We start from the raw sequence: 23,299 nt of genomic DNA on the forward strand, positions 1-23,299 counted from the left end.
ACCAATTTCCTCCTCCATCTACATCCAAATATTTTCTGATTCTTAGTCTGAGTGAGGTTCAAACAACCTCATTTGAGCCTTCCTTTTTATTCTTATTATCCCAAATCCAGGGATACCACCACACATAATTATTTAAGTATGGTTTATCGATTTTCTTTTAGTTCTAGATCAATATATAGGTTTTTCTCATTAAATGCAATCTGAATATATGATCCACATTTTAATAATTTTTCTTGAAAGCTAATAATAATACCAAAATTCTTCTGGACAATATGTATCAAATGAAATAATTTGTATAAAATGGTAAAAATGTTCAGATGTAAGATAATTCAATGATAAAAATCTGATTATGTGGTAAGAACCAATAAACTGACATCCAAATCATTTGTTAGATTTTTATTGTCCATTTGGTTTTCTACATGTTTTAATGGGAGAAACCCACATATTGATATAATACATAGTAAGCAGTGTGGTGACAATGGATATACATTTGGTGTACTAAATAAAAATTGCATTCAATTAATATTTATAGCTTTAGCATATATTTTCCTGAACTCATTAAAAGAATTTATTTGTGGTCTCAACAAAATAATGTAGCACTTTGGCAAAAATATGCAAAGAAGCATTCCTGCACTGGAGGCTAAGATAGAGAAGACTTCCACAGCAACCATAGCCTTGCCCTTACTACTGTAGTAGACAGGAATGAAGGTGATCCAGACACTGCAGAAGACCAGCATGCTGAATGTCAGGAGCTTGGCTTCATTGAATGTGTCAGGCAGATTCCTAGCCAGAAAAGCTACAGTGAAACTTGTGAAAGCAAGAGAGCCCATGTATCCCAGGACACAGAAGTAGGCAATAACTGAACCTTTGTTGCAAGCAATGATGATGTGTCCATGTACCATGTGCAGATCAGAATCAACAAAAGGGGGAGAAGTTCCCAGCCAGATTACACAGATGATCACTTGGATCAGGGTGCATATGGGAATGATGTAATTAGGAGCCCCTGAAAGGAGAAGCCACCTAAGTCTTCTTCCTGGAACAGTGATCTTAAATGCTAGTACTACAGTAATTGTCTTGGCTAAGATAGTAGAGGCAGCCACAGTGAACACAATGGCAAATGTGGTCTGCTGCAGGATGCAGCTAGCCATACTCAGATGACCAATATAGAGCAAGGAACAGATAAAACACAATATGAGGGAGATGAGTAGGACGTAACTGAGAGTTTCATTATTGGCCTTGACAATTGGAGTATCTCGGTGTTTCAAGAAGACACAAAGTACACCAGCTGTGAGAACAGAGAAGCACAGAGCCACACCAGTCAGAGCCATTCCCAAGGGGTCTTCATAATCCAGAAAGGTCACAACTTTCTTGAGGCAGATAGTTTGATCTGTGTTGGCATACTCATCCTCTGGACACCTCACACATTGATCCATGTCTAGTGTAGGAAGGGTAGTATTATCAGATTTAATTTTTCTAGAATGATCACAAGATAAAGTAACACTAATTATTCTTTCATCTTGTGTTAGAAACAAACTTAAATATGGAAGCATTATAAGATATGATCTTAATTTCCAATTTTATTTGTCCATAATACTATGCCTTACATTTATCACCTACAGAATCATACAATTTTCACTTGTTATTGTGTATATTATGAAAACTATCTTACAAGGAGATGTTTCAAAAAACAGTGTGGTTGTATATATGGTCTCAAGCACATATTTTGACATATATACTCTGCCACTCTATGTCTTGGAAAGGAACTTACAGCCAATATTTTACTAAACCATTATAATCTTAACTTTTTTCTACACATTTGTTATTACACATACAAATACTTATAGTCTTTACCATTCATTATAGAAACTTACCTTTGAAAGAGATATCATTAGAGAAAATCATATTCAATAAAAACTTAGAGTTTTGCCTAATGGATACATCATAATCCCATATACCTATAAATACTTGATGTGTGACAAAGAAGCTAAAAATACAGTGAAAAAAAGAAAGCATTTCCAATAAGTGGTACTGGTCTAATTGGTGGTCTCTATATTGGAGAATAAAAATATATCTGTATTTATCATCTTGCATATAGCTTAATTCCAAGTGGATCAAGTACCTCAACTTAACACCATACATACTGAATTTAATATAATTGAAACTGGGAAACAGCCTTAAACTCATTAGCCAGGGGGGAATTTCCTGAACAGTATATCAGTGACTCAGACTCTAAGATCAAGAATTGATAAAGGGGACCTCATAAAGTTGAAATGATTCTGTAAGGCAAAAGAAACCATCAATAGTAAAAATTGAAAACCTACTGATTGGGAAAAAATCATACTAAATCTACTTCTGACAAAGGGCTAACATCAAATATATATAAACAATTCAAGAAGCTAAACTCCAAAGTATCAAAAAAAAAAAAAAAAAGAAACCAAATTAAAAAACGGGGTACATAGATTAATAAATGTTTCCCAACAACTAATATTGAATGGCTTAGAAGCACTTACAGAAATGTTAAGCATCCTTAATCATCAATGAAATGCAAATCAAAATGAACCAGAGACTCTACTTCAAACTAATGAGAATGGTTAACATCAAAAACCCAAATAACAACAAATTCTGTCAATAATGTGGAGGAGCAGGAAAACTCTTTGATTGCTTGTGGGGTTGCAAACTGGTACAAACACTCTGAAATCAATCTAGTGGTTCTCAGAAAATTGGAAATAATTTTACATGAAGATAAAACTAAACTACTCTTGGGCATATACACAAAATATGACACACCCATACTGCAAGGACATTTGTTCCACAATGTTCATAGCAGACTTATTTGTAATAGCCAGAAGCTGGAAACAACCCAGATATCCCTCAAAGAATGGATACAGAAAATGTAGTTCACTTACACAGAGGAATACTATTCACCTATTAAAAAAGAGGACATCATGAAATTTGCAGACAAATTGATGGAACTAGACATATCATCATGGGTGAGATAACTCAGACCCAAAAGAATGTGCCTGGAATGAACTCAATGATAAGTGGATAGTACACAAAAAGCAAAGACTACCTAGGAAACAACCTACAGACCTTGAGAAGTTCAATAAGCAGAAAGGACCAAGTAAGTATATTTCAATTCCACTTAGAAAGGAGAAGGAAGTAATTACAGCAGACAGAGGGAAGGCATAGTGTTAAGAGAAGAGATGGAGGAAAAGGGGGGAACAAGATTAGATATGGGGGTTCAGGAAAAAAGAACACATGACCAATTAAATGAACAGAAAATAGAGTCTGGAAAGGTGGTTGGTGGAGAACGGTTTAGAAAGTACTAGAATTCTGAAAGGTTAGCTGCTCCCAGGACTCATGGGTGGTAACTTTAGCAACAAGGCCCAATGTTGGGTAGAGGAAACTCAAAGAACCCACCTTCAGTAGATCATCATGACCTCAAATATAGAAACATGGTAACTATCCCTCAGACAATATTTCTGATCTAGAATTGTTCAGGTCTAAAATTATTTCAAGGATTATAACTGAGAAGATAATGAAGGAAAGACTATCCAATGACCAAACCAGTATGGTATCCATCTCATGGGAGAGGGGGGCACCAAGGCCTGACACTATTAGTTATGCTCTAATGTACTTATAGACTGGAGCCTGGCATGACTGTCCTCTAAGAGGACCTATAAGCAGCTGATGGAGCTAAAGACAGACTCATTCTCACCACTGTTGGGCTGAAGTCAGAAACTCCTGTGTTTGAATTAGGGGAGGGACTGAAGAAGCTGAATGGGAATGAAACTCCCAAAGAAAGACCAAAAGGACAAATTATCTCCAAGTCCAAGGAGCTGCCAGAGACTGAGTCACCAACCAGCAGCATACACAGCCCAGTGCAAGACCCTGGTGGAGGGGAGAATAATCTAGGAATCATGGAGGAATAGGAACGAATTGAGGATCGGTGGCAGGGGTATTAAGGGGGAAACAACAACAACAGAATAATTAAATAATATAAAAAATGTATTTTCAATATTGTATTGAATTCCTGGAAAAACACACACACACACACACACACACACACACACACACACACACTGCCTTTATACATTTAAGCCTTAGCCAGCATAAGACCTGGACAGCTGCCACCATTTTATGGTGTTAGAATCAAGCTACCACCACTACCTACATTTCATCCATGCTTCTCAGTAGACATTGAAGCAAGTCAAAGAATCATTGAATCTTATGTCAAAAGCCTGTGCTACATGAAATTGAATAATCTATATGTAATTGATTATTTTTTATGTATATACTTCTTACTAATGTTAAATGAAGACTAGCAAAGAATGTAAATATTCCCATAATCCCTAAGGTAATAGATGTGGCCAAAATGCTTCCCATCAATGTAAACCCATGCCCAGATGGTTCTTGCACAGAAATCTACCAGATTTTCAACATAAAGCAAATACCAATGCTCCGTGATATGTACCACAAAATTGAGACAAAAGAAATATTGCCACAGGGGAAATTTTCCTGAACAGAACACCAATGGCTTATGTGCTAAGATCAAGAATCGACAAATGGGGCCTCATAAAATTACAAAGCTTCTGTAAGGCAAAAAACACTGTCAACAGGACAAAAAAAAAAAAAAAACCATAATTGGCAAAGATCTTTACCAATCCTATATCCAACAGAGGGTAGTATCCAATATATACAAAGAACTCAAAACTTTCAGGTCTGAGAAACAAATAACCCTATTTAAAACTGGAGAAGAGAACTAAATAGAGAATTCCCAACTGAGGAAACCTTGAAATGACTAAGGAACACCTAATGAAATGTTCAATATTTTAAGTCATTAGGGAAGTGCAAATCAAAACAACTCTGAGATTCCACATTACACTAATCAGAATGGCTAAGATCAAAATGTCAGGTCACAGCAGATGCCAGCAAGAATGTGAAGAAATAAAAACATTTCTCCATTGCTGATGTTGTAAGTTGGTACAACCACTTGGGAATTCAGTCTGAAGTTTCCTCAGAAAATTGCACATAGAACTACATGAAGACTGAACTATTCCACTCCTGGTAATATACCTAGAAAAATCTCCAACATGTAATAAGAACACATGCTCCACTATGTTCATAGCAGCATCATTTATAACAGCCAGTAGCTAGAAATAACTCAGAGGAATCAACAGAGGAATGGATACAGAAAATGGCGTTCATTTATGAATTGAAGTATTAGATATTAAAAAAGAATGACTTCATGAAATTCCCAGGCAAATGGATGGAACCTGAAAATATCTACCTGAGAGAGTTAACTCAGTCACAAATGAAAACAATGATAGTTACTCATTGATAAGTGGATATTAGTCTAAAAGCTCAGAATTCCCATGATACAATTCACATACCAAATGAAGCTCAATAAGTAGTAAGACCAATGTATATATTCTTCAGTGCTTCATAGAAAGGGAAACAAACTATTCATAGTAGGAATTGTAGAGGTAAAGTGTGGAGGAGAGACAAGAGGAAAGGCCATCCAGAGGCTGCACCATGTTGTGATATATCCCATTACAGTAACAAACCTGGACACTATTAAGGATATCAGGAATTGTTTCCTGACAGGAGCCTGATAGGATTGTCTCCTGAGAGGCACTGCCAGAGTCTGAAAAATACAAAGGCAGAAGCTACTAGCCAACCATTGGACTGAATGTGGGCTCCTTGATGGAGGAGTTGGAAAAGGGACTGAAGCAGGTTAGGGGGTTTAAACATCCATAGGGGGAACAACAGTATCAGTTGGCCATAACCCCTGGAGCTTCATGAGACTAGACCACCAACCAAAGAGTACAAATGGAGAAAATCATGGCTCTGGGCACATATGTAGCAGAGAATGATCTTGTGAGGCTTAAGTGGGAGGAGCATTCCTTGGGCCTGTGAAGGTTCTATGCTCCAGTATTAGAATTAATATGGCAATTAGAGGACAGGAAGTTGGGAATGGGTTGGTGGTTGGGGGAGCACCTTCATAGAGGCAAGAGGAAGGGGAATGGGTTAGGTGGGTCTAGAGGAGAGATCTGGAAAAGGGATAATATTTGAAATGTAAAAATTGAAAATATCCAATAAAAGAAAAAAGAAACACTGCCAAATTATTTTTATGAAGTTATAGAAACCTGGATAACTAAACTACATAATAACTCAGCAAGCAAAGAGAATTTGGGACCAATTTCTTTTATGATCTTTGATGATAATAGTCTTGACTCAAAAACTGTTGTGAGTTTTGTTTTTAGGGAATCAAAATAACACATTAAAAACATCATCCATGATGATAAAGTGGCCTTCAAGTCAGAGATGTTGCATATTAAAAAATTCCATCAGCCTAATAAACCATACAAAAAAGATGAAAAAAGATTTATAGGATTAACTCATTAAACACTGAAAATTTTTGTCCCACATCTAATACACCTTCGTGATTAAATTCTTGGAGTGATAAAGAAGAAGGTGTACACACAAACAAAATAAAATCAAAATACACCGAGCCAAAGACATCACCACATTAAGTGGATAGATCTTAAAGAGATTCTGATAAAATCCCTGATGAGACATCTCTCCTGCATCTCTCCCTGTCTTGTAAACTTAGTACTTGAATTTTCAGCATGAGCAATATGACTATAGGAGATGAAGATGATACAAATTGGAATGGAATAAGTTAAAGGATTTCTATTCACAAATGATATGATAGTATACATTAGTGACTCTGTGAATTCCACCAGAGAAGTACTGCCACTGAAAAACACCTTCAGCAAAGTGACTGGATAAAATATGACCTAAAAAATTATAGTAGTCCCATTTTAAATAAACCATAAGTCAGCTGAGAAATTATGGAAACAATACATTCTATGATACTCACACAAAATAAATCACTAACGAAGCAAGAGAAAGACTTATATGACAAGAATTTAAAGTCTCTGAAGAAAAAAATTGAATAAAATATCAGAAGATGGGAAGATTGCTCATGCTCATGGATTGGTAGGATTAATAGTAAAATAGGCCATTTTGGAAAAACCAACCTATAGATTCAATGCAATTATACCATTCACATCAAAATACTAACACAATTCTTTAGAGATACCTTAAATACAATTCTTAACTTCACACAAAAAAGAAAAAAGGAAGAAGAAAAATAACCAAACAAGATAGTTAAAAAGTCCTGTTCTTGAAAGAACTTCTAGAAGCTAAAGCATCCCTCAAGCTGTTTTACAGAGTAACAGTGATTTAAACATGCATGGTATATTTGTTTTTGAGGGCAGAAGACGACAGACGATCAAGTAGTCTGTTGTGGGTTAAGAAAGGTGGGTGAAAAGTGAACTGCTCAAATTTGAAAATATTAGGATGACCATGTGGAAATGTAGTAGAGTAGAAACATTTTTGAATGTAGAATCTATGAGGATGACCATAGTAAAGACTTCTACTAAAGGAGAATACAGACGATAAACTTGCGATCTTTGGAAACTAGGAAAGTAATAGGCTGGGTTAAGATTGGTTGCGATTTTGGTTTACCAGTTGACAAGAAAAATCTTTAAACAACCCATGTTGGTGCTTGGTCTGAAGATAACCATCTGAAACCTGATAGTGTGACCCCATTCTTGATGATGAGTATGACTTTAGTTTTTGAACAAGAAAAGGTATAGTTTTTATGCACAAGAATTCTTATTCTACAGGCTAAACAAACAAACATAGACATTATACCATCCACTAAACCCTTCAAGTAAAATCTATCCAGGTTTCAAAGTGTACTGGGGCAATTGTAGCTCATAACATTTTGAAATGATGAAACAATGACTGCTTTAAGTTGACATCCACTCCACAAGAGGAATTGAACGCAAACCCTACCTGGATGGTCATAACCTAGAGAATGAATATTCCTGAGAACTAGGAAATCCCAAAAAGTACTTAACATTTCTTTTAAAATGTTAAGGAATGGCTGATGCTCTGCTCCCCTAGATGGCAGCAGACCGTGATCCCTAGTCTGAAGAGTTTGAGATCACAGAATTCACCACAACCTCAGAGTGCGAAAGATTTATATCAAAATTTGAGGAAGTCTTGAATGCCTGGAAACTCTCTGGGAGTTTCCACTGGACAACACTTCTAGTTTCTGGTTAATGACTTCATCCGGAGCTGATCCTGTGCCATAGTGTTCCTTAACCAAATACAGTCAGGTGACAGTTGGTCTCCCAGCGGTGCAGACATACCTGTGAGCACAGGTAAGAGCACCACTTCTGCTCAGAGGGTCCTGCCCAGAACCTTTAAGGAACAGGAACTAATGAGTAGACCAGGACAGGATCCTTTAAGGTTCTGTTTGCTCCTGGAGCTGATACTGTGCTTAAACATTCCATGCCGAAATACTTTCTGGAGAGAACTGGTCTTCCAGAAGTTTTGACTCACCTGTGAGCTCAGGTATAATCACTATTTCTGCTCAAATTTCCTGGTCCAAGAGGGACACACCTTTGCTATCAGGACACAAGAACCAAGGAACAGCCTTGGGACAGGATCCTTCTGGTTTCAGTCTGCATCCCAGAGCTGACTCTGAACCACAGCTCTCCATACACAAATTCTTCCCAGAGCAAACTTGTCTCCCAGGTGTTCTGGCATACAGGTTTGCAAGAGAAACAAGCCACAGTCAGAGATAGCAAGATCTACTAATACCAGAGATAACCAGGTTGTGAAGGTCAAGGGAAAGAATATAAGCAACAAAAACTAAGACTACTTGGCATCATCAGAACTCAGTTCTCCCACCACAGTGAATCCTGGATACCTCAACACACTAGAAAAATAAGACTCTGATTTAAAATCATGTCTCATTATGATCATAGAGAACTTTAAGAAATACATAAATAACTCCATTAAAGAAATACAGGAGAACACAGGTAAACTGCTTAAAATCCTTAAAGAGAAAATACAGGAATCTCTTCAACAATTATAGGAAAACACGGGCAAAAGGTGAAGGGATTGAAAAAAAATCACCTAGGATCTAAAAATGGAAAAATAAAAATAAAAAAAATCACAAAGGGAGACAACCCTGGAGATAGAAAACCTAAGAAAGAAATCAGGAGTTATAGATACAAATACCACCAATAGAATACAATAGATGTAACAGCGAATCTCAGGTGCAGAAGATACCATAGAAAACATTAACACAACAGTTAAAGTAATTGTATAATAGAAAATCCTCCTAACCTAATATATCTAGGAAATCCAGGACAAAATGAAAAGACCAAACAAAAGGATAATAGGTAATGAAGAGAGTGAAGATTCCCATTATAAACATGCAGTAAATATCATCAAAAAATTATACAAAACCTTCCCTAACCTAAAGAAAGAGATGACTATAAACATACAAGAGGCCTACAGAATTCCAAAAAGATGGGCCCAGAAAAAAATTCCTCCTGTCACATAGTAGTCCATACATCAAATGAACAAAACAAAGAATATTAAAAACAGTAAGGGAAATATGGCAAATAACATATAGAGGCAGAACCATCAGAATTGCACCAGACTTCTCACCAGAGAATAGGAAAGCGAGAAGATCCTGGGCAGATGTCATAATACCCTAAGAGAACAAAAGTGCCAGCACAGGCTACTGTACCCAGTAAAACCCCAAAATACAATAGATGGAGAAACCAAGATATTCCTTGACTAAAACAAATTTACACATTATCTTTCCACAAATCCAATCCTACAAAGTATAATAAATGGAAAAACTCCAACACAAGAAGGAAAACTATAACCTAGAAAAAGAAATAAATTAATTTTCTTTCAACAATCTCAAAAGTAGATAGTCAAACAAACATTTAAAAAGACATCAAAAATAAGAGGAAGCAACAGTCACTATTCCTTAATATCTCTTAAAATCAATGGATTCAATTCCTCACTAAAAAGACATGTGTTAACAGAATGGGTACATAAATAGGATGGAACATTTTTCTGCATACAGGATATACAATTCGGTGTCAAACAAAGATACTACATCAGATAAATGAGGAGGAAAACCATTTTCCATGCAAATGGTTCCAAGAAACAAGTTGGATTAGCCACTCTAATACTGAATAAAAGCAACTTTCAACAAAAAGCTATCAAACAGTATAAGGAAGAACACTTTTTAATCATGGAAGGAAAAATTTACCAAGAAGATATCTCAGTTCTTAACTTCTATGCTCCAAAAGCAAGGGAACCTACATTAATAAAAGAAATTTTACTAAAGCTCAAAGCACACATTGCACCTCACCCAATAATGGTGGGAGACTTCAACATCCCACTCCCATCACCAGACAGATCATGGAATCAGAAACCAAATAGAGAAACAGTGAAACTAGCAGAAGTTAAGAACCAAATGGGTATGTATAGAACATTTCATCCTAAAGCAAAAGAATATGCCTTCTTCTTAGGACCTCAGTACCTTTTCCAAAATTCACCATATAATCAGTCACAAAACAGGTCTTAACAGATACAAGAAAATTGAATTCATCCCTTGCATACTATCAGATCATCATGGATTAAGGCTTCAATTGCAACTAAAACAGCAGAAAGCCCACATACACAGGAAAGTTGAACTATGCCCTACTCAATAATATCTTGGTCAAGATAAAATAAAGAGATTAAAGAAATTAAATTTTACAATTTAATAAAAAGGAAGCCACCACATACTTTAACTTGTGGGACACAATGAGTGCAGTGATTGGTGGAAAAAAATCAGCTCTGAGTGCCTCCAAAAAGAAACTAGAGAGTGCATGCACTACTACCTTGAGGGCATATCTGAAAACTCTAGAACAAAATGAAGCAAATACACCCAAGAGGAGTAGATGTCAGGACATTATCAAACTCAGGGCTAGAATTAACCATGTAGAAACAAAAAGAACTATACAAAGTATCAACCAAACTTGGAAGTTGGTATTTGAGAAAATCAACAAGATAGGTAAACCCTTTGCCTAACTACACAGAGGGAGCAGAGACCCAAATTAACAAAATCAGAAATGAATTGGGGGATATGACAACACAAACAAGAAATCCAAAAAATCATCAAATTTTTGGTGAACAAAGGCATTAAAAGCCTATGTTCCACAAACTGGAATATTTGAATGAAATGGGCAATATTCTAAACAGATACCAAGCACCAAAGTTAAATCAGGATCTAATAAATCATCTAAACAGTCCCATAACCCCTAAAGAAATAGAAGCAGTCATTAGAAGTCTCACAACCATACTAAGTGAGGTAACCCAGTCTCAAAAGATCAATCATGGTATGCACTCACTGATAAGTGGATATTAGCATAGAAACTTGGAATACCCAAGACATAATCCACATATCAAATGATGTCCAAGAAGAACTGAGGAGTAGCCTCTGGTTCTGGAAAGGCTCAGTGCAGCAATATAGGGCAATACCAGAACAGGGATATGGGAAGGGGTGGATGGAGGAACAGGGGGACGGAAGAGGGCTTATAGGACTTTTAGGGAGTGGGGAGCCAGAAAAGGGTAAATCATTCAAAATGGAAAAAAATATATCGAATAAAATAAAAAAAGAAGTCTCACAACCACAATAACCCCAGGACCAAATGGTTTTAGTGCAGAATTCTGTCAAACATTTAAAGACCTAATGCCAATACTCTTCAAACTATTACAAAAATAGAAACAAAACGAATACTATCCCATTTGTTCTGTGAAGCCACATTTATACTGAATATTCTCCCTTGGAGATGAAAAATATTCTATCTAATTAGAAACTTGTCACAATTTCCATTCATAGAGATCATCATAAGATATTTTTTTACTTCGTTCATGTTTAATGTTCCAAATAGATTTTAAAATCTTGTTGAGTACTTATTAATTTTAGCTTCAGAAGATATCATGTACATTTAAGAGGCATTTAACTATTAAAATTATTTTGATGACTTAAAATATGTCAATACTGTGTGGTATATTTTAAATATATTTTATTAGTATAATAAGAAATAAAAAATTAAGGAATGATTACTAATTGATATTATGCTACATTGTTTATATAAATATATCAAGAATATACAAATACCAATATATATCAATATATATATCAATATATATATAAATATATATAAATATATATATATAATAGTGTGTATAAAGTACATATAGCAACAGGCATATACATATAAATAAATATATATGTATATGTATATATATGTATATATATACATATAAAAATATATATGTATATGTATATATATATGTGTGTGTATATGTATATATATATATATATGCATATATGTATATATATACATATATATATATATATATATATATATATATATATATATGTGTGTGTGTGTGTGTGTGTGTGTGTGTGTGTGTGTGTGTGTGTAGTTAGTTGTTAGATCAGTTCTGTTCTCTATCATGGAACCACTAGAGAAGATTTGTTAGGAGCAGGTATGTAGAACAATATCTAGGCATGCAGAGAGCGACTAAATTAGACATCTTCATCATATCCTCCTTTTCAGAAGAATACAGTATGAAAAAGTGAAAAATACAGAGGGAATTCAGAGTTGCATGCACAGACACATGTACACACACACACATACACACACACATACACAAACAATCTCGTGTGCCCACAAGTGCAAACATATTCTACCATTTCAACGAGGCAGAACTCTCACAAGGGAGTCAGAAAAACAAAGCATCTTGCAAGAAGCATGAGTAGGACTGCATGAGGTGCTCTTCATGGATGGTATGACTATTAGCTTGAGTTCCTGTGGGACTGCTATCCGTGGGACCAGGTATATCTCTGACTGTTTGGAGGTTCTTGAAATTCCTTTCCAATTATCGGGTTGCCCTTTCTATCCTTGGTATGATTACTCTTGGCTTGACTTATTGTATCTTCTTTTGTCCTGTTTGACTATCTTGTTTTGGAGGCCCATACTTTTTTGGACATAAAATATAGGAAGAATGGTTCTTTGAGAGAGGGATGTGGGAGGAAGCCAAGTAGAGTAGAGGAATTGGAAGTTGAGAATGCTTAAATGCTCTGTATGAAAGAAGACACTTTTTACAATAAAAAGGAAAAACATATAGGAACAAGGCAAATTTAATAAAATTTATTTTGGTGTGCTGGAGTCAACCAATGCAAAAGTCAATAAATTTAACCATTTATTTGATTAGGATATATGTGCTACAATATCCTTTGAATCAATTAAGATTTATCAATTTATTATTTATGTATTATAATAAGTAAGTGGTTTCATTTTATACTGTAGTGTCTGGGTTGTATCCTGAAATTTGGATAATACTTCATTGTATTTTTTTTTAAATGTGTACTTCATCTTCATAATCCTCACATGTAAACCATTTGCAATCATTTATATATTGCCCTGCTTCTTAAACTTTTAGTTATTTGCTTGGCTATTTCTAAGTCCTGAAACTGCAAGTAATTTTTTTTTCATCTTACTGCACTCCTACTTACAGAAATTATTTTCAAAGCTTTTACTAATCTAAATGTAAATACTGGTAACTATTTAAGTATAATATCTCTGTGGAAGCAATATATTAATCTCACCAATCCTACATCAGATAGAGGGCTAATATCCAATATATATAAAGAACTCAAGAAGTTAGACTCCAGAAAACCAAACAACCCTATTAAAAAATGGGGTACAGAGTTAAACAAAGAATTCTCACCTGAAGAATTTTGGATGGCAGAGAAACATCTTAAAAAATGCTCAACTTCATTAGTCATTAGGGAAATGCAAATCAAAACAACCTTGAGATTTCACTTTATACCAGTCAGAATGGCTAAGATTAAAAATCCAGGAGACAGCAGGTGTTGGCAAGGGTGTGGAGAAAGAGGAACACTCCTCCACTGCTCGTGGGGTTGCAAATTGGTACAACCACTCTGGAAATCAGTCTGGCAGTTCCTCCGAAAACTGGGCACCTCACTTCCAGAAGATCCTGCCATACCACTCCTGGGCATATACCCAAAAGATTCCCCAGCATGTAATAAGGATACATGTTCTACTATGTTCATAGCAGCCCTATTTATAATTGCCAGAAGTTGTAAAGAACCCAGGTATCCCTCAACAGAAGAGTGGATGCAAAAAAATGTGGTATATCTACACAATGGAGTACTATTCAGCCATTAGAAACAATGAATTCATGAAATTCTTAGGCAAATGGATGGAGCTGGAGAACATCATACTAAGTGAGGTAACCCAGACTCAAAAGATGAATCATGGTATGCACTCACTAATAACTGGATATTAACCTAGAAAACTGGAATACCCAAAATATAATCTACACATCAAATGAGGTACAAGAAGAACAGTGGCCCCTTGTTCTGGAACGACTCAGTGAAGCAGTATAGAGCAAAATCAAAACAGGGAAGTGGGAAGGGTTGGGTGAGAAAACAGGGGGAGGGAAGGGGACTGATGGGACTTTCGGGGAGTGGGGGTCCAGAAAAGGGGAAATCATTTGAAATGTAAATAAATATATCAATAAATTAAAAAAAAAGAAGTGGAGAAATTGGTAGAGTCAAGGTCATGGTGGAAATTGTGTTGTTTATTAATAAAATGGACATATTTAGATAAAAAAAGCTTTTTATTAAGCGATCCATTTATCGTTCTGAAACTCATCTGTGCACCAAAGGGCAATTGAAAATGCAAACTTCTTAACATTTTATTGATCCACCATATAAAAATAAAAAAAACCCTGCTAAAACATGATATAACATCAAGCAATATCTAGTGACTGCTGTAAAACTCAGAGAATTCAGAAAAACAAAAATACATAGCATCAATGTCTTTAAAAATGAAGTATACAATGATAAAAATGCATTAATATTTATTACTCTGAAGAAATAATTATCATTGGTTCTAGAATTATGAGAGAGAAATGAACTCCAATAAAGAGTAATTATTTCAAATCACAGTGTTATTGGGGTTAATTTTTTAACTTTCATTTGTCATTCCCTTTCCATAATGACTTTGGGAACTAGGTGCATATGGGAGATGTAAGCAATATCAGTGCTTTGAGAAAATATACCCTTACCTGTCATGTTGGAAATTTCATTTTCTGGGCAGGGATAACAATCAAAACAACAGGCAGCCTTTCCTTCGTTAAAATATTTCCTGAGTCCTGGTCTGCAAGGAATACTACATACAGAGGGTAGCATCTAAAGAAAATAAGATACTTAATAGAGAAAACAGTTTTACATATGTGGTAAATGTTGCAGTGATTCGCAATAGAAAGCCACTGAAGAACTTTTCACTCACATGTACCATATTCTAAAGCAAAATTAGACTTTTTATAGATACAACTTTTATGAACAAATGGGGATTTTTATATTGTGAAACATTTATTAAAGAGTAAGAGAGAGAGAAATAGAGATAGAGGAGAGAGAGAGAGAGAGAGAGAGAGAGAGAGAGAGAGAGAGAGAGAGAGAATGAATGAATGAATGAATCTAGGATAGGGGAATTCAGTAAATGAGGAAACGTTAAAATTTTTATCCTATAGCAAACCAACAGTACATATGATTGTAGGTAATTTTTATTCATGTAAATCATTAAAAATTAAAACCAAATTACCTCCTTGATGTCTGTAGCAAACTCGATCATTTCATTAGATATAAAGAGTTGCTGTCCGCTTGGAAGATGACCAGAAAACACTCCTATTTTCATTTTAAGTCCATATTGTTTTAGAATATCAATGATATAGAAAATATCATACTCTGTATCCAGGTTTCTATTCTGATCCATGTTTACCAGGTCTCCAGCAGGATTTACAAATTGCATGTTCTTCAGAAAAGAGAACACCTAAAACACATTTGTCAATTTACTTTTAACTATGCAGAAACATTGCAACAGAAATTATAACGTTTGGAATATCATTCATATCCATTACCCAGTCCTTAAATACTGGATTATCAGAAGTATCCAGTACTGAACAAATACAATTCATTTTTAAAAAAAAATTTATATTATTTATTTATTTATTTATTTAGTTAGTTAGTTAGTTAGTTAGTTAGTTTTTTTGAGACAGGGTTTCTCTGCGTAACCCTGGCTGTCCTTGAACTCACTCGGTAGACCAGGCTGACTTCGAACTCAGAAATCCACCTGCCTCTGCCTCACAAGTGCTGGGATTAAAAATGTGCGCCACCACCGCCTGGCAAAATTCATTTTTATACGTGTAAAATAGTTTCTCTATGCTTTACAAGTACTGTATTCTTACTAGATTTGGTGCCATAACACATGTTCACATGAATTTTCTTATTTGAGAGTAGTAATATATTATCCATTTTTCTGCTCACAATGTTATTTGCTCATAAGAATGCTAAATACACAATAGTTCAAAATATGGCAAAAGTACTTGAAGTATTTCAGATTTATTCATTATACTTTTTAGAAAAAATTTGATCAAATAAAAAAACAAGCTATTTTCTTGATTTCATTTACTAATTTTATGAGAAAAAATTCTAATGATAAAGTCATGAGATGCATGTATGATTAAAATACCAGACGACATGATATGAGAAAAATTTTGAAATGATGACTTGGGTTCCAATGCTGGTTTTCTCATTAATTATGACAATAACATGTTTTGCCTCTTATGCAGTGGCAGAGTACAAAAAGACATATACTTAGGATAAATTTTATTAATTTACATGGATTTTGTACTAAAATTTCCCTTTATGAGTGCCATCTCTTATGATATATATGTCATTTAGTCTAAGATTCATTACCTTCCAGGAGTTATAGTCCAGTACTTTCCCATCATTCACTGAGTATGTGTCCACATGTTGAAAAATCATTTCATGAAGTGAGTGAGCCACAGCATACACAGAATTGTATAAGTTGTAGCATGTTTCACTCATAGACATTCCAAGCGGTGACACAAAAAACCATCTAAATAGTGTTTTGGTTGGACATTTCTTCAGTCCTTTACAATTAGGAGGTGGCAATGAACACTTAAAGTAAGTCCACCATAGTTTAGCGAAAGACATGTCATTACTGTAATTAGATGGGTGTACTGTCTGCATAAATTGTTTAAAAGCAGACATCTCAGAATGCTGATGTGAAAAAATAAGAGTCCCATGCAAGGAATTAAGCATGAAATCTCCTATTGTTGTGATCATATCAAATTGTGAAACACTGACCCAGAGTCTCTGAATGTCTTTAGATTTCCATATTATGAAGTTAAATTGTACAGGAGATTCTTTATCCCCATAGATGATAACAACTTTTGCTGATGACATTATGATTTGGCGATAGTATTTATGAATCATTTTAAAGTATAATAACCGTTCGTATGAGATAAGAGTGACAAATGCTAAGCAGACAGTGCTTCTTTCCATTCCTGTTCTCAATTCAGAAAGGAATTCAATTCCATGCTCATCATCTGTAATTATCACTCCTACCCAGTTCCATCTGAAGTGAACTACTAGGGACACCATGGCTAGTGATAGAGATGTGTCCTTGGGAGTCATCTGGTAGAGATTAGAAAACTGTTCTTGATCATTTAGGAAATGAAAGTAACCACAGTAAATCTGAAAAATATTGAACATAAGCATCGCTATGAAGAAGATTAAATGCATAGTGCACATTCTACGTTCTACATGTGCTAGAGAACATGGTGGAAGTATGGGAAAGTGTGGATTCTTCATCTTATAATTAAAATAGTATCTAAATTCTTGTGAATTGCTATACAAATAGAGATAATTTAAGTCTTCTGGTAAATCATTTCACACTATGCTCTCTCCCACCAATTTGACATAAAATTATTGTGTTTGTGAAAGGAAGTATCTAACTTTCATGTTTAAACAATCAGAATAGATATAAATGAATTCTCTGCCTTTTAGTTATTCTTCGCACTCAGAAATCCAGACTTTAGTAACGTAATCTTTCATTAAATATAACCCTTGGTGACTTACCTCTGGTGTTCTGGAGAAGTATAGGATTGGTCCAAATTTGTATGATGTCATCCATAGAGGTCCCGTAAGTACAATTAAATACCTTCTCTGATTTTTGCAGTGGTAATTAGGAACAATTTCCTTTCTTTTCAAAGACAAACCTCCTTTCATATGATTCAGCATTAAGTTACATTCAATCTTAACTTGTAGGGAAATGTTGGGTAATATATGAATGTTCCTATTGATTTCTTCAATGGCAAAATAAACAGAGGAAATGAAGAGGATGGTCTTAGGTGTCACCCTAAAAACAGAGCACACCAATCACGGTGTATATAGGTTCTATTTATGGTAATCTTAAATAAAGCTCAATGGGCTTTAAGCATCGAATTCTTGGATTTTTGTGACACATTGATTAGGCTATCCAGTTACTTACTATGTATATATATTAGGGTGTGAGACTGGCAAAATAATTTAACAGTTTTTAAAGTTGTTTTATTAAATTAGATGAATTGAAATATATCACTTCTTTTGAACTCTTATGTTCAATATATACACATGTATTAAGCATGTACAGAGTTTGCTGTTATCTTCTATTGACTTCTTTAACTGTGTGCTGAAATTAGACACCATGCACATTTTCTTTTTCTTTTTTATAAACTTTTAAAATATTAATTTTATATTAACAGAATTCTGTCATTTACTCATACAGTTCTTATGTTTTTTGAACATGGTAAAATATCTGTTTCTTCTATGAAGAAAAAATATTTCCAAGACAACTTTTAATCTTCCAAGGCTTTCATTCTATAATTATAAAATATAACATATGTGGAAATAAATGAGAATTATCTAGTATCTGGAATGATATACTTCTTTACAATATCAGCACTAAAAATATCATGACCCTTCATAAACATATAAAGGATAGGAGGCCATATTTGTTTGTTTCAGTAGTTGCAAAAGTCCAATGAGTTCATTGGTAATGTAATGCTTATACTTTCTTTTTTCATTCCACACAGTTCATCTCTTAACATTTTCTATATGACGTTGTACAAAATTGAGTGATATAAGATTGGTTACAACTGTAATTTTCCCTGTTAGGACTATCACTGGCTATCACATAGCTTGCCTTGGGTTATATTTAGTTCAGATTTATCCAGATATACCACATATTTTAGATGTTTCCTTACAAACTTCAGTTTAGAATTACAAAAAAAAATGTATAGACAAAACAACCCTAAATAATGAAATAACTATTAGGACTGCAACCATTTGTGATCTCACATTTTACTAAACAACTCTATTAATAAAATTTGCCAAAAGGGGGTGGGAGTTGATCAATAGAATGCAACTGAAGATATAGAAATAAACATGCCTCTTTGGATGCAAAATATTTTTTATAACGACATCCAGAATACCACACTAGAATAAAAAAAGAAAGGGTGTCTTCAATAAAGTTACTGCGGAAGAAACCCCAACTATGTTTTGTATCCAGCCTTGGGATAAAAAACTCACTGGTGATGCATTTTCAAGGGAATATTGAATGTCATTTGGATAAAAAAGAGAAGATAAACACAGTGACATTTTGGAAACTCTTTATCATATTTTGCCAAGAATTTTACTTTTTAAGTTTATAATTTTTCTGTATTTATTTTATTCCTTCCACACTTTTCTTTTTATTGTCTACTTGATAGTAAGTATGTATATGTCTACTTTTCTATTTGAATACAACCATGTTGATCGTGCCTTTATTTGGCAAGAACTCCTTTTCTGTTTGTTTAATTTTTTTTGAATATCCTGACAATTTTCTTTTATCATATTATAATACTATTCTTTATATGACAAGTTTTCGTCAGTGAATACAAGGATGTGGGCCCATATTGGAGGTAATTAGAACAGGATTTCACAGAAGTTGAGGGATTAAAATTCAAAATGTGAGTATATTATACTAAAAATATATTTTATATAAATAATAAAGGGAATATAAATTTGATTTATGCTAGCCATTTAGTTGGCCTTGGAAAATAATATGCTTAGTACAACAGCATAGTAATGGATGAAGCATATAATCTCATTTATATAAAAAATACAAATGTACAAGTATGGCACAGAAAGTAGATTTAGGAATAAGGTAGGGATGAGGTTATGAAAAGATAGGATTTGAAGGAAACAGCATTCAAGATTACTAATGAAATTTTCTAGGTATTATGTGATGGATTTACACATCTATATATGTTGCAATCATACTTAAACACACAGATCACTTCTGTAAGGCAAAAGACAATATCAATAGGACAAAACAGTAACCTACAGATTGGGAAAAGATGTTTACCAACCCAACATCTATTGAGTGCTGATATCCAATATATACAAAGACCTTAAGTTAGAATCCAAGCATCCAAATACCCTATGTAAAAAGTGGGGTACAGAGCTAACCAAAAATTTCTCAACTGAGAAATCTGGAATAGCCCAGAAGCACCTAAAGAAATGTTCAACATTCCTAATCATCAGAGATATCCAAATCAAAAAACCTTAAGATTCTACCTCACCAGTCATGACATAGGTATATTAGTAATCCAGTATATTACTACAGAAATTTTACTTGCTTTATCAAATTTGATAGTGTGTTAATAATAATTATAGAAATATCTAAACACTGTTGATAAAATAATACTCAATAGCCATATAGCCATCTTAATTATGTAGACACAATATAGGAAGAGAAAAATACACTCTTGTGAAACACATTTGTTATATAATGTACAAGGCTTTATAAAAACTTAGATACAACAATGCCATTTGTAATGAACATCTGCAATGAAGAAAATAAAAAATTATGATGACTACCTAATAATATTTTGCAGCTTAGAATGTATTCATGAGTCAGTGTCTATATTAATAATTTACATTTCATTGCTAAAAATGGAAATGCAGCCGGGCGGTGGTGACACACACCTGTAATCCCAGCTCTCTGAGAGGCAGAGGCAGGCGGATTTCTGAGTTCAAGGCCAGCCTGGTCTACGGAGTGAGTTTCAGGACAGCCAGGGCTATACATAGAAATCCTGTCTCAAAAAAACCAAATCCGAAAAAAAAGAACAACAAAAAATGTAAATGCAGGCATCTTGGAAAGAACAGGGATTCAAGGCCCATACATAAACTTAGTAAAAGCAACATACAGCCAACCAGTAGCCAACATCCAACTAAATGGACAGAAACTTGAAGCAATCCCACTAAAATCAGGATCTAGACAAGGCTGTCTCCTCTATATCTCTTCAATATAGTGCTTGAAGTACTAGCTGGAGCAATTAGACAACATAAGGAGGTCAAAGGGATACAAATTAGAAAGGAAGAAGTCAAACTATCACTATTTGCAGATAATATAGTATACTTAAGTGACCCAAAAAACTTCACCAGAGAACTCTTACAGCTGATAAAAAACTTCAGCAAAGTGGCTGGTTATAAAATCAACTCAAGCAAATCAGTAGCCTTCCTATACTCAAAGGACAAGCAGCCTGAGAAAGAGGAGTTAAAACCCTTCTCTAGAACTTTCTCATTTTATACCACAAAATATGAAAGCATGCTATTGAAAGTTTCAGGAGATTCAATTTTCAGAATTTTAGCCATGAAATGAATAAAAACGAATTATAAGCACCTTCTCTTTGACATCTAAGCTAAGGATTGCCCACCATGAGTCTAGGTTGTGGGAGCAATAACACATTTATTTTAGAAGATTTCTTATTCAAACTGTTCAACTTCTCCTGAATACTTTCTCATCTACATCAGTTCATTGGGACTACTGCATCATATTCTCAATGCTATATTTTACAAGCAAGTATTTATTATTAATAAATCATTACTTTCCATATCTTATCAACCTAGCATTCTACTGCAATTTCCTATTTCTTCTAAAATTTCTGTGGTTTCAACTACTTTTGGAATTATATATATATATATATAATTTGACCTAGATCTGTTTATCTTTTCAATAAATGTAACTGAAACTCTGGCCAGATATATTGAAGTTTGATGTTCAGGTGCTAGGCATCCAAGGAGATGGAAGAAACATTAGCAAATCTATAAAAGAGCACATTCTCTTACGCTTTATGAAATAAATCAAAACCAGTGTTTTTAGTACTTTTCTCAGGAATATCACATGAAGTCCTAAGATGGAATTTGTCATATTAAGGGAATCTCTCTCAGAATAAGGTCAATAATGTGATTCATTCATTCAGCATCTACCTGGATGTTGATTCAAAAATGACAAAAAGCAAGGTACACCTTATAACCACCATAAGAAGGAAAATGACCAGCTGTAAAACATAAAATAAATTTTAGTCATGTCCTAGAGCAGGACAGCCAGAAGGCACAGAGAATCTTATTTGTCATCCAGCATCATGTTGAATGCTTTATGTGCATTTATGTATAAATGTAAGGTGCACTTACTGCTTGTCTAGATTCCCACTGTAGTAATCATTCTTTACATAACCATGCTTTGTAGAAATGAAAAAGAAACAATCAGCCTCTTTATCTCCTAGATAATTTTCATTGTCCTTTATTCTCCAAAAGCACATGGGGTCTCTCAATTGGCAAAAAAGAATGGAAAGCTTCAAAACCAAGATGAAAACAATGACAGACAGCATGCTTGCCATGTCACCAAGATAGGTGCCTGAGCAAAATGCAGTATGAAGTATCAGAGGGCAGAACCTCACGTATCAAATTTTTATGAACACATCCAGGTGTCATTTTTATTAGTGTAGTTTCTATAAAAGAACACATATACTTCTCACAGAATTTACATTTCAGTTCACTGTTTGACTCTGGGGGATTCTGAAGCACATTCTGGCCTGGGGCTCTGCATCTGAGATCCTGTGTCCAGGTGAAAATAGGGGTAATAATTTTTGTCATGATTATGCTTCTCTGTATCCCTTGTGATTACATTCATGTAAACAGACATGAGGTTTCAGATTTGATTCCATTTGGGAATATTTTCTCATAAGCCTAGTTCATCAATCTAGTTTTCTGAAATCAAGTCTAATATTTGACATTGATTACATAGGTTATTTCAATGAGTTTTGCAAGGAATTATGTCAAAGAATCCAAATGAACCCAATTGATCTTAGTAATAAAAAATAATAAAAGTAAGCAACAGCATTATACATTATATGTCTCCAACACTTGCAGACATTAATTTTATATGGTTGCTTTCTGTCTGATTCATGTGTCTTGAATCTATAATTATGATTGAATCATATTAGATCATGACAATGTAAGAATACATAATTTAAAATTAATTTTATTTAACAAATGCTGATTACATGGGAAATCCAAGGCAAGCATTTTTTTTTAATTTCATGGTTCATTAAAGGGCACGTGAAATGACAAGCAGAGAGTGTGCAGAGTGTA

General features: G+C 34.4%; 1 protein-coding gene across 1 annotated transcript; it reads right to left on the reverse strand.

Annotated features, from left to right (window-relative positions):
- Positions 1 to 515: 515 nt before the first annotated feature.
- On the reverse strand, positions 516 to 22,545 carry LOC127681454 (vomeronasal type-2 receptor 116-like). The gene is made up of 6 exons (XM_052177719.1): positions 22,340 to 22,545; positions 17,921 to 18,200; positions 16,733 to 17,536; positions 15,579 to 15,806; positions 15,043 to 15,166; positions 516 to 1,435 (listed from the first exon to the last, which is right to left on the reverse strand). Exons 1-6 carry the CDS (start codon positions 22,543 to 22,545, stop codon positions 516 to 518), a joined length of 2,562 nt encoding a protein of 853 aa, XP_052033679.1.
- Between the last annotated feature and the right edge of the window lie 754 nt (positions 22,546 to 23,299).

This window comes from Apodemus sylvaticus, chromosome 1, assembly GCF_947179515.1.
Source record: "Apodemus sylvaticus chromosome 1, mApoSyl1.1, whole genome shotgun sequence".
Classification (NCBI taxonomy): domain Eukaryota; kingdom Metazoa; phylum Chordata; class Mammalia; order Rodentia; family Muridae; genus Apodemus; species Apodemus sylvaticus.